The sequence below is a fragment of the Antedon bifida genome, chromosome 3 (genome assembly GCF_963402885.1).
Source record: "Antedon bifida chromosome 3, ecAntBifi1.1, whole genome shotgun sequence".
Lineage (NCBI taxonomy): Eukaryota > Metazoa > Echinodermata > Crinoidea > Comatulida > Antedonidae > Antedon > Antedon bifida.
Window position 1 is genome coordinate 14,480,505 of NC_136228.1, and position 16,957 is coordinate 14,497,461.

Here is a 16,957-nt window from a genome sequence, read left to right on the forward strand (position 1 = left end):
GTTCCCAATACCAAGCTGCGGCCTAACTACCCAGCTTGAATGTTAGAAACGTATTATAAAAGAATTTGCCACCTTTAGCCTCACCGTGGTTGGAGATGAGGTAAGAACATTTTTGGAATATGGACCTCTAGGTCCCTTGAATTGTTTTGTAATTTTGTTTTTGGAGGATAAAAATTGCACCGATGATGATCCACAGATTTCTCCTTTATAGCAGACACTAGACATGTCAATGTGTTGCGTTACATTACATCGTGGTCGAAACTTCAACCACACATATAAATAAAAGAGCCCGCCACCTCAGTCCCACATGGTTGGGAGTGAGATAAGAAAATTAGGAATATGAACCATAGCTCCTTGGAAATTGCGCTGACATTTTTTTTAGGGTAAAATTGTGCTGACGACACCGAAAAAAATCAGAGCAGCGTCAGGGTTTTCCCTTTATAATGCACACGGCACATATCACTGTGTCATGTCACAGTTTACACAAGATTCCCGATTGAAACTTTAGTCGCACATATCAATGCATTTGTTGGTATGTTACACATTTTTGGAATATCAAACCACACCCTCATAACCTGCGTAACATCAAATTTACACTGTTTGTTGTAAACTGCGCATTGTTAAAATAAAGGCTCTTACAACACAGCCCATAGTTTGTGAAACATTGCTTTATAACATGAAATGTTTTGAGGTACAATTACCAATATAAAAAAGTTGTGCGCAAAATACTGTCACTTTTTGTCATTTACTTGATACAATTTACTGCATAATGTTGAATCTGAAGGAAAACGTCACTCTCACAGTGTCATGGGGGATATATACAGAAATTGTTCTCACTGAATGGCAACATAGCAATGAATATTTCATGTAATATTACTAGGTCGTTAAATGGTCTGGCTCACATTTACTAATATTAATTGTTTTTTAAAAATCTTTTGTTTATGCTTTTTTAGATACTATTAATTACTACTGAAAAGTATGTTTGTCTTGTGAACAGGATTGCCACCTTTAAGAAGAATAGTGAATGAATTCGCTTATGGTTATCTTTGGCAATTTGCCTAAATATATAAAAAAAATATTTAAAAAATAAAAAAACAAAACAATAAATTAAATTTACCTCTTCAACAGGACACAAAGAAAAGTGTTTTTCTTCCCTTAGATTATGTATGCCACATCGAAAACGCATCCACTTCAAAGGAACAGGCCTTTCTAAATCTGTCATAAACTCATCAATAACCTCTTTGAGATCACTAAAGCTCTTATCTGTTGTTTCTTCACTGTTTTCGATGGCAAAATAATCGTTATACACATGTACTTTCAGTTTTTCTCCAAGTGCACCTCGAAGCTCATTAAATACCTTTTTTGCCTAATAATAAAAAATTTATATTCATATCATAACATGGGTCAATTACTGTAATTTATTCTAATTAATATTCAAAAACTTTGTTATGATAGACTCGGTACTACTACTTACTACTATAGTAATCGCAGGTTAGACTTAAGTAATAAAATTACTTGATACACTACTCCAGGACTAAGTTTCTTTACATTTGCTTATAGACCTTGTATTTTTAGTAGTTGAGTATTTACCTCAGTATTTTGTTCTTTTTCAGTCTTACCAAGCTTCCCCTTGTGTGTACCCACAATAAGGATAGTTGGTTTGTGAACTCCCTTTGCTTTGTTTTTCCCCACAATACGACTATGAGAATAAACTGACAGGATGTAAGATAATATGAACTGGAGGTTGGTCCAATGATGTTGACGCCTTTTCTAAAAAAAAAACAAAAACAGAACAAAATTACCTTTTTGATTAAAAAAAAAGTAAATGCTTTTTTTTTCTTATCAAGAAGACTTGTTCCAGCACAACAACTACAATACCTTAATTAGTCTTACAATACTTACGCCATTAGGATCAATGACGATAGCACGATCTTTAAGGTTCATACGGAGATCAAACACTACGATGTAAAGTGCTTCTGATGTTACGAAGATCTGGAAAAAATAATGTGCTTGTTATTCAAATATTTTATTAATATTCTTAAAGGCCTATGAACGGTAGTGGTCCCTAACATAAATAAAGACTATTATTATATATTACATAGCCTATGTAAATACGCAAACGTGATTGGTTGAAACTGCATCACATGACTAATGCTGCGAGGATCGTAAATCGTATATATACTCAAGAACGATGATATTGACTGAGTAATTTTCGCGTAATTATCATGTCCCTGTCATTAATCATATAAATTCTCGAGTACGATGATATTGACTGTGTAATTTTCGTAAATAAACAAAAGTCATCTACTGGATCTTGAACTCGCGATGAAATTGTCCCTCCATCACAAGACAACGCTTCACAAATGACAATTTAGTACCAATAGTCAATATTTAATTGTAAAATAAAAATTTAATTACATTGTTAATTGAAGTTAATTGAAATTAATTGAATATAAACTGTACATATTTAAAATATTTTTCTATGAAATGTCGTTTTTATAAACAAAACCTAATTTACAAATTTACATTTTCTCTAAAACCTTACATTTAAAATATCTGTATAATATCTAAATTATTGTTATAATATTTTATATTTGTAATTTTATGTAAATATTATTTGTTTTATGTTGAGGACCCCTTCTGAAACAAGCTTTCGAGCTTAAAGGGTTATCCTCTGCTATTCCATATTTTGTAACTTATTTTTCTTGTATTACTGTTGTGCAAATTGTTTGATCTGTTATTTTTTATATTTTTTATATGGATGGCAATAAATATTACAATTACAATTATGCGCTGCGCCACGGAACTTGCTGGAAGAAATTAATCAACTAAACTATTTAAACTATGCATACATAGCGCCCTCATTTGTTACTAGTCCTCCCTAGATGTGATGAAAGACTGTTTGTGATTGGTTAATACTCACAGTAGTAACCGGTACGCGCGCGATGCACTGAACATCTGGCCGGTGATTCGGCTCGATCGCAGAAGACGAATTATTATTTATTCGGCCTACCTGATAATAATATTATTATTGTTAATGTAGGCTTATTGATGGAAATTCTTCTGTTATTATTTAAACGACCTAGGCTAGTGAATATTTTGTTGCCAAGGAATCATTAATTAGTAATTATCTGTATATTATTCTTCGAAAGGTAAGGACAAGGTGTATGGGCAGCTTGTTTACATACAATACAAAAAGGAGGCCTAGCCTAGCTACCCGACCCAGCAGATATTCTACTTGTTGTTGGCTATGTAATATAACAGATATCGCCTTTTATATCGGTAAAATATAAGATTAGACATCCCCGAGGTGGCGCTTCGGGAAATATTCCCTCGAACATAATATCATTCCCTCGGGGAAGTCAAATCTTATATTTAACCTCTAAGCAGTCAATATATGTGTACTGCGATAGGTATATTCTACAACATTTTAGCAGGCCTATACGATATTGCTCCATATTTCTCTCTTAGGAAGATATCATGGAGGGTTTTAAAACGAAATGTTTGGTTGCATCGGTAGATTTTTAAGTGTCGGCGATAAAGTTAGTTCCGGGTTCAAGGTGAGTCAACATCTTGTAACTAAGTTGGCTGTTGGTGGCGATAGCCATTTTAGTTTTTTGTTTATTTTCGGACCGCGAGTGTGAAAGTATAGTAGTTAGCAAAACAAGAATTATACATACTGCAAATTAATTATATTCATAAAGCATCGGAGTATATTGTGGGGAATAGTATATAAAATTACATCAGGAGAACTGATGATAAGACCTTTTGTTTAAAATCAAGTGAATCCCAATATATAGCCGAGTTGTTTAATAAGCTGGCAGGTCTGTATAACTTTTCCCTATCTGTGTCTCATTAGGACCATAGGATATACTTCTTCCCATGTTGCAAGCCGTCTAAAACTTCTTCCGTCTTAGGCCAAAACGGCCCACTGTGTCATGGAAGTTAGTTTCAAAAGATGTTTAAACTAAAATAATGTATTAATTATACCAATTAGGATGGTATTTATTGAATAAACGCCAAACACCTCCCCAATAAAACATCACTTAAAATAACTTACACGATGAATACCATGGTATATCAATTGTCCACCATGATCATAGATGTTGAATGTTTCTTTCAATGTCTTTTCCTTATTTTCCTTAACTTTCTTGATCACATCTTTATCTAACTGCTGTTCTGTATCAAATGGAATGTCAGTACCTGTAGTTAAAACAGATTTTTTTTTGTAATACTCCACATGCAAAAAGCACCATTGTAGTAATCTCATTATCATAGTTATCATCACTATCATCATTATATAGTCATTAAAAATTCATCATTGTTGTTGTTATTGTTTGTTATTATAATCAATGTTGTAGTTTTCATCTTCATTATCATGAATGTTGTAGTTTTTGTCATAATCATTGTCATCATCATCATTGTAATTGCCAACAATATTATACTCATAACAATCATTCTCATCATTGTTTTTGTATACATAATCATTATAGTCAACGTTTGAGTTGTCATTGTTTTAGTCATAATCTTTATAAATTGTAAAGTAATTTTTAAATTATTTTACTCACATTTAATCATAATAAATATACAATAAAATTTCTAAAAGTTCTTTAGTTAAGTTGAAAAATATTTCTATTAGAAAAACAACAATTAATTTATAACTGCAAATAATTAATTAATACAGCAGATACAGTATTACCTCCCAATTTAATGGCTTTAAAACGGCACTATCAAGGTACAGTATAAACTCCACTATATTGTGAATGGGATCAAATCTCAGGATTGCACATGTCATGTTACAGTCATTAAAAAGGTTCATCATCAATAATTACATAATACTATTGTTTAAAAAAACAGAATTTTAAAAGTTACAAAAAATAATCATTACCATGACTGCTCTGTTTGTCATGATCATCATCTTTGCTCTGTTTGTCATGATCATCATCTTCGCTGTGGTTGTCATGACCATCATTTTTGCTGTGGTTGTCTTTCCTACTGGTGTGTTTGTCATTAATATCATCATCATGGCCCTCAATATTTCCAGACTCATCACCATCTTTAGGTGGTTTCTGAACAACCTAACTCATATAATGAAAACAAACCTTATAAATAGTTAAATATTCTTTATAAATCATACTGTTAAATTATTGAAACAGTGCTCATATTCGGAACATGATCTCATAATCGCGTCGAGCATAGCTCATCGCCGATGAGCGATATTGATTTAAATATTCTAAATATTTTTACCTAAATAGAAAATACATTTACTTTCCAAAGCACATTATTTTTGATTTGCTTGTTAAAGAATCATTGATTTACATTAAGAAAACAAACCTCTCAGTTTAGGCTAGTAATAATAGTATAAATGCAGATATGAATATTCTCATTTATCCAGGTAGTGTAATTTTTTTTTTGGAAAGATATTAATCTAGTTCACTAGATTGATATCTTTCCGAAAAAAAAAGTATAAATGCTCTTTGTATTATTTTAATGTTTTAAATAAAATGTTGTTGACATACTTTTTCAGTCATTGTTCTCATTTTGTCAGCGACAAATTTTGTATACTGTTTTGAGGGATTACCTGAAAATAACAAAACAAAGTTAATTATTTCTGTAGGTTCTTGGGTTGATGTAAGTGAATAATATTTGATTATTAGGTTACCACTTTCAAACTAATTGATAATGTAAATTGCATGAAATACAATCCTGAAAGAAGCAAACAATTAAATGTTTTGCATCAGAAAAGATCAGGAGTAACAATATTTAATACGTATAATATAAAAAAAAATCATGCAGAAATCAGCCAGTTACAATCTGTTCATATCAACATTAACATAGAATCCAACAATATACTACTGTGTGTCAGTAGTGGTATTGATCTCCAGTTTATCTTTCAATAGTTTATCATAATTCACAGCAAGAGGGATGAAAAGCTAAATTAATTTATGTTTACCACTATCGTCATGATCTTCTGTCCATGTTGTGCTTACAGTTCTTATCACTGCTATTCCATCTGTAACATCATGTTTGGGGTTAAATCTGAAGTGAAAATCAGTTGAAACCAATAATGAACTTGGGTCACTTTTAAGTGCTGTAAACATTATGCTTGGAGTTAAATTTGAAGTGAAAATTATTTGAAACCATTAGTGAACTTGAGTTACTTTTAAGGCTGCTATATTAGGGAATTAGGGTTATTAAAATGAATCATATTTTTTTAATAGTTAACTCTCATATTTCATAGTTAATTTCACTGTCCTACTACTACTTACTTTTTTCCAAGACATGCATTGATTAGGCAAGTTTTACCTACTCCTTCCTGCCCAATCACTTTAAGCATTCCAAGATTGATTTTGACAGATCCCTCAGTCAATGCCTTAGCGTACACTTCCTGAACATCTGTACCATGAGCAGTAATAGCAGATGGAATATTCTCATCTGACAAAATATAATTTTATTATATAAAAACCAACCATGCCATATAATGCTAAGAAATAAAAAATCAATAACTATTTTCTTTTGTGATAAATTTGTTTAAATCAATTAATGCAATGACTTCAAATGGCAATTAATTCAGCAAGCATATTAATTCATTTCATGTATACTACAGTAGAACACCTCCAGCTTTGGGACACCTCTAGTAAGCAGACAATGGCAAAACAAAGGGCAATATATGTTTTACCACTATGGCCAACACCTACTCAGTGGACAATCCTATTAAGATGACAATTTAAATGAAATGCATGAATCTACTTAGATGTTATATAAAACAAATAATGAATGTTTTTATATTCGTGGAATGGTACAAATAATTTCATTTTCATAATCACGGCCTTGTGTACATTCTAAGAAGGTGGAAGAAAGTAAGGTATAATGATAAAAAAGTACTGGGGTTTGAAAACAAAACATAGCCGATATTCTACACAACATTTCAAGAAATAAACAGATCTGAATTGCAAAACGAATTGTAAAACTATGGGATTAGTGGCCATTTTAGTTGATGATAACAATATATTATTTTAATATGATAACTGAATTGTTAATTTTTTAAATCTGAATAATAATGATGGCTAGATTATGAAAACAATAAAGTCTAGTGTTTGCCAATCAGATTATAGGTCAATCCTTTTATTTAAGAATATTGACAGATTGCAGTAACTCTCTATCATCTTGGACGTCTGTGAGAAAGTAAAATTGAACACTAACCACGAGACTTATCATACAGCCAACATGGTACTTTACAGGAGGTAATTAATAAATATAAGCCACTCACTCCTTGGAAATAAATCTTAAGTTAAAGTCTAAATCTGCCCATAGTACTGTTTTTATAGTTATTTAGCCTCAGTTAAATTTAACATTACAATAGCCACAATATTATAATATAATATTAAATAATTTATTATCTCTATAAATTGGAATTATGTTCTTTAATCTTAATGCAATGACTTGGATATCAAATTAATTACTCCACCAACTATAATTAGTAATAACATTTTAAACCAAAAGATTTTCTAATTTTGCAGTTAGAAAATCTGTTTAAATATAGTTTATTCTTCCCAATATATGAGTTTCAGTTTGGTTTGAGCCAGCTATTTATTACATTGTAATCAGTCTGTGAAAAGGGAAATCCCCATATTTCTTCAGTTACAATGCACTGTGTGGTGGGGCTTAACCTATCTATCTATGTCTAATAACAATCATAATTAAGTGACTCTAATTGCATATTATTTAAATATATACCTTGTACTGTGTGTATGACCATTTAATTTAAATCAATTCAAATGATAAGTTTCCAGGGCTGGTAATAAACCAGCAATATCATTATTAATTTTAAACTATGTCTATTATGAAAATGCATGTCAATACTAGTCTGTAAGACAATAGCCATGTGCCAGCACTTACGGTTGTACATATACAAATATGAACTTAGGGGAAGCTTATTAGCACTTTAAAAACAAGTTCATTTAGATGACTCTTGATGTATAAACTATTGTCTATATGATTACAGAAATATGTGACTGTTAACATAGGGATGTAATTTAATAAACCACAGTATCAAGTGTAATTAAAATGTGATGATCACCGTAATTAGTGAACTTTTCCATAATTGTGTTTTATTTGATCTAGCTATGCACACACAAGTTCAGAGTAGTAAAGAATAGGTGAAGGCCTAGGTAGAATATCTCATGCACTATGTAGTAATCGACCCTCTAGGCAAGACATTATTGCAATAAAATTAGAAAGGCTAAGACTAAAACTAGCTAGGCCTACAGTAAGAGTTGTTGTAGGCTACTGCTGTAGTTTTAACTTTGTGTGGCTTTTTGGTGTGCGTGAGGAAGTGACCTGTGTATAAGACGCACCTACAATTTAGAGGTCAAATTTGTGCATAAAACACACCAAGTAGTATAGAAAGAAAAACTGTTTTCATAGCATAGCTTGGTGATCAATCTAATCTTCATTCTTATATACAGTATATTATCTACCGAGTACAGTAATACAAAAACATATTTTGTAATAATAAAAAATACAAAACTTACATAAAATGTTACTCGAATATTAGGATACAACACAATTTAACTCTAAATTACGAGGCAATAATGCGAATAATGTGGAATGGTAAAGATGACAAACTAGTATTTGACAAAAATATTTCATAAGCCTACAGTATATCAATACACTGGTGTCTAACATTAGACCAGTGAAGGTTTCATAGTACAAATTAAGATGATTGCAAATTTTATAAGATGAAGTCATTTGTATTTTATATTGCTTTATCAGTTGTTAATTTCCATGTTGATCATGAATGTAAATATTATGTGTGTATTGTTTTGTTTGTGTTTTTCTGCCAAGAAAACAATTATCATTGTACTATGAATGACTTAATAAATCAAATCTGAATCTGAATATGTTCAAATTTATGTACAGCACAATACACAATTTTAAAATTGTCAACTTATGTCGCAATTACTGTGGAATGCCTCTTTTATAAAATAAAAATGGTGTGTTTAAAATACTCAAAATCAATTTCGCAGACCTTTAATTTTGAGCATAACAAAATTGTTTGCACTGCGCACATACTTTTGTGCACATATCGTACATAGCATAGAAATACTATTTTTGCAATTAATTTCAATTGAGTGTTGGTGTCCTTAGAACCTAACCTAAAATGGCCGAGCTGGATACAACAGGTTGTGGGCCCAGCATCAAAAACTCTAAGCGACTTTATTTTGACGGGGAAGCAGAACATTATGAATTATGATCCACTCATTTTCTGCTAGCCCATCTGGATGGAGTTGAATTTGCATTCAAAGCAAGTATTAATAGTAATTTATGTAATGGTAATTTATTAGTAGATTGCGGGGCAACATCCCATATCATAAATGATAAATCAAAATTTATAAACCTTGATAAGAGCTTCAATCCAGTTACCCATTTCATAGAATTGGCTAATGGCACTAAAACAAATGGGGTAGTCATTGGTAAGGGAGATGCTAATGTTCTAATATATGATATAAATGGCAATCAACACAAAGTCACTCTTGAAAATGCTTTATATGTTCCCTCATATAAACAAGATATTTTGTCAGTTCAGGCTGCGGCCAATAAGGGAGCACAAATTAATTTTGAAAATATTCAGCCCAACTTAAGGCTCCTAATGGCTCTATTTTCAATATTGTAAAGGAAAATAGATTATATTATTTAAATACTTGTAATGATGATTCAGTTAATATGACTTGTGACCTACAAAGCTGGCACAATGTTTTAGGGCACTGTAATTATGATGATATATTGAAACTACCTGTTTCGGATTTCGAACTTTGACGTTGGTGGCGTAAATATTTGTTTTGGTTGTACACAGAATTGTCAGCAAGATATCACGCTTACTATCTAGTAGTAGATACTGTATTTTTCTTATTTCTGACAGTGATACGTGGGAGTACTACGTACGTTTTATAACCTTTAAGTTGTGTTAATGTTCTAGACTTTAGATATTAAAATTATTTGTTAGGCTATTCAGTTAAGAGTTTCGATCGGCTAATTGGCCATAAGCCTGACTAGCCCTCGTGTAGTAGTTTGACTGTATGTATCTGCTACGCTGTATTTTGGGGTTGTTTGCACACGCAGCTGTGCTGCCTTGTGCGTGTTTTCATTGAGTTTATTTGTGTTTCAGACTTTACCGAAGAATAAAGAACGGTTAAAGCAACTACCACAAGTTTGTGTATCATTGTCCGGACTAGTAAAGTGTAATCCCTTATAATGGAGGAAAATACGTTCATCGACCTCAGCTTCGAAGAGCTCGAGGTCAAACACCGTTCGTTTAAAGGTCATCTAACGAGAGCAAGGGACCGATTTACCCGTGTTCTCGACCGAGACGAACCGGAACTGGTTAAAGTGGCATTCGACCATATACAAATAAAAATTCGAAAGATAACCGACTTACTTGATGCTATGGACGTTGTCAAACCACCTGATGAGACTGACACTACTACACGTCTACATGCAGAACTAATGTCAGCAGCTGACGACGTGGAGCAAAAATATCAAGAGTACAGAAGGGTTTCAAGGAATGAGCAAACCGCTCATTCTTCCCAGGGTGAGCCAACTGCAGCAGGAAAGGATGAAGAGATGATAAAATTAATTAAAGCTCAGTCTGAAATGGTGGCAAAGCTTACAATAAAATTGAACGGAAACGGCTCAGACAACAAACAGCCTTCGATTAAAACACCAGGACTCCCAGCCCCTCGGTGGGATGGATCTCCAAGAAACTTCCATTCTTGGCATGTACGAATTGACCAATACTTCGAATCTGCTGGTATTAAAGGTGACCAAGAAAAATTGATGGTTTTGCTCAATGGTGATGCGTTACCCAAATCTATTCAAGATCATATTGCTGATTGCTGCTCGGTTGAAGGTGATAATGGAGCTTGGGCTCGTCTGAAGGAAAAGGTCCCGACTTCAGCTATTGTTCGTGATGTTATTCTGACACTTCAGATGATGAAGCCAATGAAGTCAGCAACAGCAAAGGAAATGCGACCTGTTTTAAATGGACTCACAGACTTTGCAAGACGAATGCGTGAACTTGGAAAAGAATTAGAGCTCTCATCGTCAGTAGTTGTTGAACTAGCGAGTCAGAAAATCGATGCTGAATTAAGTTTCGAATATATGCGGCAGATAAAGCAAGATGAGCCGACAATACCAAGTTTGATCTCATTCTTACGAAGTGAAACGGAAGCAAGGGAACGCCGAGAGCAACCTCATATGTTTGGCGATCAAAATGCATCTACTCATCACATTACAGGACAAATTAGTACACTTGAAAATACTACCCAATTTCCACCGAAATCTAATTTTAAAGGTGCTGAAACTAGTACGGATGATTGTCCTTTCTGCACTGACCACTCACGTCACTTGATTATAAAGTGCCCTATCTTTAACTCAAAATCTAATGAAGAGAGACGGTTAATGATAATGGAAGCTAGAAGATGTTTCCTATGTTTTCGTACAAACCACAGTGCGCTCAGATGCCCCAGACATGACAAAAAACGCTGCTCTGTGTGTCAGCTATTTCACCACCGACTGATTGCTTGCCCACCAAATCGCACTTTGAGAATTAACAACACAGAGGGTTTCAGTCAAAGTCAAATGTCACCTAAAACACAGGCGGGAGCGAGCACAAATCTACGGCCAACAGTACGCCACGAAACCCAAGTAGAATCCATTCATATATTTGCCAGCATCAACTAACCAAACTGTTTCAAACATGAATTTAGATCAAACGTCAATAAATTCACCTCAGATAACTCAGGCGGGAGCAAACCCAAGTCTAAGTCAGACTGTTGCAGGACCCAGTCAAAATCCATTCGTGTCTTTGCCTCCATCAACAAACCAGACAATTTCGAAAATGAATTCGACGAGGTATGCCGAACGCCGTCGCTACTCACCGACTACATATGTTGAGGTAGAAGACAACGAGGGCAATTGGCAGAAAGCTGTTGCGTTCTTTGATAGTGGTGCTGATACCACTCTGGTCAAGTGCTCCACCGCTGAAAGGCTGGGCTTAAACGGACAGCCCTTTGTATTTACTTATGGTGTGGCCGGAGGAGGCATCGTACAAGAAAACAGTGCAAGGTATCAACTTCGAGTCAGACCACTACGGGAACTGAAAGCATACGACTTGGTTGCAATTAGTGTACAAAAGCCTGCCCATGATAGCCCATCTGTTGGCGAAGATATCTTTGACGAACACCCTCACTTAACGGTAGTTAAAGAACATTTGCCTGCGGAGGAAGCCGAGATTGACTTACTCATTGGATACGACTATCAAAGTCTTACTACACCACTGAAAACAATACGTTCATTAACTGATCCTGATACATCACCAACTGCGGCAAAAAGTGCTCTAGGTTGGACAATCATCGGACAAACCATTCCAAAGCCAACTTCCAATGTCATCAGCCACATCACAAACGTAAATTTCATGGATGACTCCCAGCTTTTATATACATCCGATGTCATTGGAGTTAAACCAACAACCTTGTGTACATGTACAGATAAGGAAATTGCTGAATCTCAGTTTATCAAACATTGTAGAAAAAATCTCCAAATAAATGAGAAGGGCCGCATTACCGTGGAAATGCCATGGAAGGATGGATTTCCTGAATCTCTAGACTGTAATAGAGTACAAGCCGTGACGAGGATGATTTCACATGAGGCTAGGTTGCTAAAAAACAAGCAAATCAATGAATACAATGATGAAATTCAAGCTCTCCTTGACAATGGATATACGCGTGAGCTCACGCCAAGTGAAGACAGAAATGAAGGATGGTACCTTCAACACCATGCTGTCCATCAGCAACACAAGACGACAAAGATTCGGATTGTATGGAATTCCGCTGCGAAGTTTAACGGACTGTGTCTCAATGACGGATTCCACAAAGGGCCAGATTTCCTAAACTCACTTGTGACATGCTTTCTACACTGGCGGAAGTACGGAATTGCCGTAGCTGGAGACGTTCGGAAGATGTTTAACCAGATTGCATTATCAGTGCGTGATCAAAAGTTTCATCGTTTTGTCTGGCGATTTGGTGATACCTCAAAGGAGATTAGGTATTTTCAGTGGTTGCGTTTACCGTTTGTGGACAAACCAGCACCGGACATTTCTATGATGGCCGTTCGTTTACTTGCTGAGGCTAACACCGGTTCAGATCCTATAGGGGCTCTTAGGATCAAAGATCGTATGTACATGGATAATATAACCGACTCATTTACAAAACCGAATGATGCAGTTGAGGCAGTTGAGCAGGTTACTCGTATTCTAAGAAAGGGATCTTTTGAAATAAAAGTGTGGCATTCTAACCATCCGATGGTAGACCAGTGCCCTGAAGAGAAACACACACGTGTTCTAGGCCATTTGTGGAATAAGCTAGATGACACTGTAACGATTCAACTTGATAAGTTCGATGAAGAACAGACTCCACTTACCAAAAGAAAAGTTTCCAGTCTTGTTGCCAGGTTGTGGGATCCATTAGGAATGTTGAGCCCTGTGACCATTCGTTATAAAATTGGACTCCGGGAGATTTGGGCAGCTAGGCTTGATTGGGACGACGTGTTTGATGATGAGCAAACAGCTATGTGGAAAGGTTTTATAAAGGAGATGAATCATCTTTTGGGATTTGAAATTCCACGTCAGCTAACGCCTGAGGATTCTATTGCTTACCCTCAGTTACACTGTTTCAGTGATGCTAGTAAAGCTGCATTTGGTTCTGTCATCTGGCTGCGTTGGGATACCCCAGCAGGAGTTAAATTGACTTACGTTATAGCAAAGGCTCTAGTTGCACCGTTAAAGAAAAGATCAATTCCAAGACTAGAGTTAACTGCGGTTGTTATAATGGCTCGACTCGCTAAACTTGTCTTAGAAGTAGTGTGGGATGTTAGTCTATGTAAGTTCTGGACCGACTCGAAAGTTGTCCTGTCTTGGGTTAGGTCGCCCGCCAGGACCTTCAAACCTTTTGTGTCTGCTCGTGTTCAAGAGATTCAGGATACGCTTCCAACATTTATTGATGACTTATGTTACATCCCTTCTAACATCAATCCAGCGGATCAGTTAACCAAGCCAATATACCCAAGTGACCTTCAGAAATGGATTCAAGGCCCAGATTTTCTTTTTCAAAGTTCTAACCAATGGCCAAACTATGAACCCGACTATAACACAGAGTTAAAACAAATGGTCGTAAAGGAGTATACAGCGGAGTCTCTGCGCAGAACGAATTATGTTACAGCTGTCAGATGTAGGCCTACATTTGAAGACCTGTTGGTCAACACCGTGTCAAATTGGAGTCGGCTGGTTCACCGAATAGCATACTGTCGTCGATTCATTTTAAAAGGGCGACCAGAAACCCTGTTTTTGACTGTCGACGAATTGCAAACTGAATTTTCACTCTTCTACGTTTCTCAACGCACCGCGAACGATCGTTTGGATGCTTGGAGTACTAGAAAGCTAAACCCTAAAGTGGACGAGAGTGGTATTATAAGGGTCGAAGGAAGGCTTAACAAGCTTCATATCCCTGAACAACAAAAACGGCCGATTCTTCTTCGTAGAGGATCATTTCTGGTAGAGTTGTTTGCCAAATATATTCATAAGACGATTGGTCATCAGGGATACCGAGTGGCTGTTGCAAGCACATTTAAACGTGGAATTTACATACTCGGAGGACCCAAATTGTTTAAAGATATTGCTGCCAAATGTATGTTCTGTCGACCTCGACGTAGGAGTTTACTTAGCCAATAAATGGGAGAACTTCCCAGTTTTAGAGGCGATCCGCATACACCACCCTTTTGTAACGTAGCTCTTGATTTCTTTGGACCAATTTCTATCAAGCTCACTCGTAATACCAATACTGAAGGTAACATTCTGATAGTGACCTGCATGACCACACGAGTTATCTCATTGGAATTGGTGGATTCTCTATCATCAGAATCATTCATTAATGGTTGGAGACGATTTGTCTGCTCGCGGGGGATCCACCCAGTAACCGCTTTTAGTGACCATGGCCGCAATTTCGTGGGCGCTCAGCAGAAGTTGAGAGATTGGATCAAATCATGGGACGAACTAAAATTAAAGATGGAATTCAGGAAAACCAATACATCTTTCGACTGGCAGTTCAATACTCCTTACGCTTCTCACATGAATGGAGTTGTCGAATCGCTTATAAGGAGTTGCCGTAAAGGTCTGGATGCCGTAGTCGATTACCATCATCGCCGTTTTAGTGCCCTTGAATGGCAGACTATTTTGAGTGAAGTGACTTATCTTATAAACTCACGACCATTGTTTCCGGATGGGCCTGATCCACTTGAATCACCGCCAATTACTGGTAATGATATTCTATTTCCACATGGACAACCTGTACTCTTGCAACCGAACTCGGAAGTGGTAACGAATCAGAAGAGTATTGTCGACATCGCACAACGACGTGTTCATGCATTCTGGGATTGTTGGATGTGTTATATGCCACCTCAATTAGTACAACATTCAAAGTGGTTTCACCCAAGAGAAAATTTGCAGATTGGAGATTTAGTGCTAGTACTGGAACCTGGATTAAAGGGAGTTGCAGCACCACGAGGGCATTGGCGACGGGGAATAGTTATGGATGTGAAGCCAGGGAAGGACAATCTTGTTCGGAAGGCCATGATTAAAACTGTAGAAAGATCAAATATAAGTATTAAGGAAAGGCCTGTACACCCGCCTGTACATAAGTTGTGTTTGATTGCAACTGTGGGAGAACTTAACCACGGGTTTTCTTCTAAATAAGGAATGCTTTTATTATGTAACTACTTAAGTTGTGAACATTTAATTACTGCATTTTAATTAAGATTCACTTTGTTGTGGTTATTTTTCGAAATCTTTTATGTACTGTGACTCATGTCAATTTGTCACGAGGCGGGAGTGTTTCGGATTTCGAACTTTGACGTTGGTGGCGTAAATATTTGTTTTGGTGGTAAACAGAATTGTCAGCAAGATATCACGCTTACTATCTAGTAGTAGATACTGTATTTCTCTTATTTCTGACAGTGATACGTGGGAGTACTACGTACGTTTTATAACCTTTAAGTTGTGTTAATGTTCTAGACTTTAGATATTAAAATTATTTGTTAGGCTATTCAGTTAAGAGTTTCAATCGGCTAATTGGCCATAATAGTCCAGTAAAGATAAGTCAAAAATAGGGTGAACCTAGAACAAATTGCAACAAATGAACACCATATCCAAAGTTTACCAAAATCGGACCCCGGGAAGTAGGTTAATTAGCATAAATTCAAAATGGCCGCCATTTGCTATTTTAAAGCCCCATATCTCCTTAACGGTTGGATTTAGACCACCTAAGTGCATTACGAGTAGATATAAATGTGATATTAAACATTCTAATTAGCTTATTTAAATTCCCATATGACGTACCTATGACGTCATATGGTAGTTGTGACGTCATACATTATGTTATAACTGTTTAAATGACATTATACTATGCGAACAATTTAGGAAATGCAAGAAAACATGTTTCTTAATATTCTCCTTGTTGAAATGAACATTATTTCCAAAGTTTACCAAAATCGGACGTCAGGAAGTGGGTTAATTAGCATACATTCAAAATGGCCGCTATTTACTATACCATTTTGAAGCTCCACATCTCCTTAACAGTTGGTTTTAGACCACCTAAGTGCATTACGAGTAGATATAAATGTGATATTAAACATTCTAATTAGCATAATTAAATTTCCATATGATGTACCTATGAGGCATATGGTAGTTGTGATGTCATATATTATGTTATAACTGTTTAAATGACATTATACTATGCGAAAATTTAGGAACTGCAAGAAAACATGTTTCCTAACATTCTCCTTGTTGAAATGAACATTATTTCCAAAGTTTACCAAAATCGAACGTCAGGAAGTGGGTTAATTAGCA

At 35.4% G+C, this 16,957-nt stretch overlaps 1 protein-coding gene across 1 annotated transcript in view; it reads right to left on the reverse strand.

The window, feature by feature from the left end:
- Positions 1-16,957, reverse strand: part of LOC144838165 (uncharacterized) — an 87,264-nt gene that overhangs the window by 14,035 nt on the left and 56,272 nt on the right. Inside the window, exons 5-11 of the mRNA XM_078693525.1 lie at positions 5,954-6,039; positions 5,520-5,581; positions 4,889-5,078; positions 4,061-4,203; positions 1,903-1,992; positions 1,591-1,770; positions 1,118-1,366 (exon numbers count right to left, since the gene is read on the reverse strand). Coding sequence (XP_078549651.1) covers positions 1,118-1,366; positions 1,591-1,770; positions 1,903-1,992; positions 4,061-4,203; positions 4,889-5,078; positions 5,520-5,581; positions 5,954-6,039 — 1,000 coding nt within the window. The remainder of the gene's footprint in view (positions 1-1,117; positions 1,367-1,590; positions 1,771-1,902; positions 1,993-4,060; positions 4,204-4,888; positions 5,079-5,519; positions 5,582-5,953; positions 6,040-16,957) is intronic.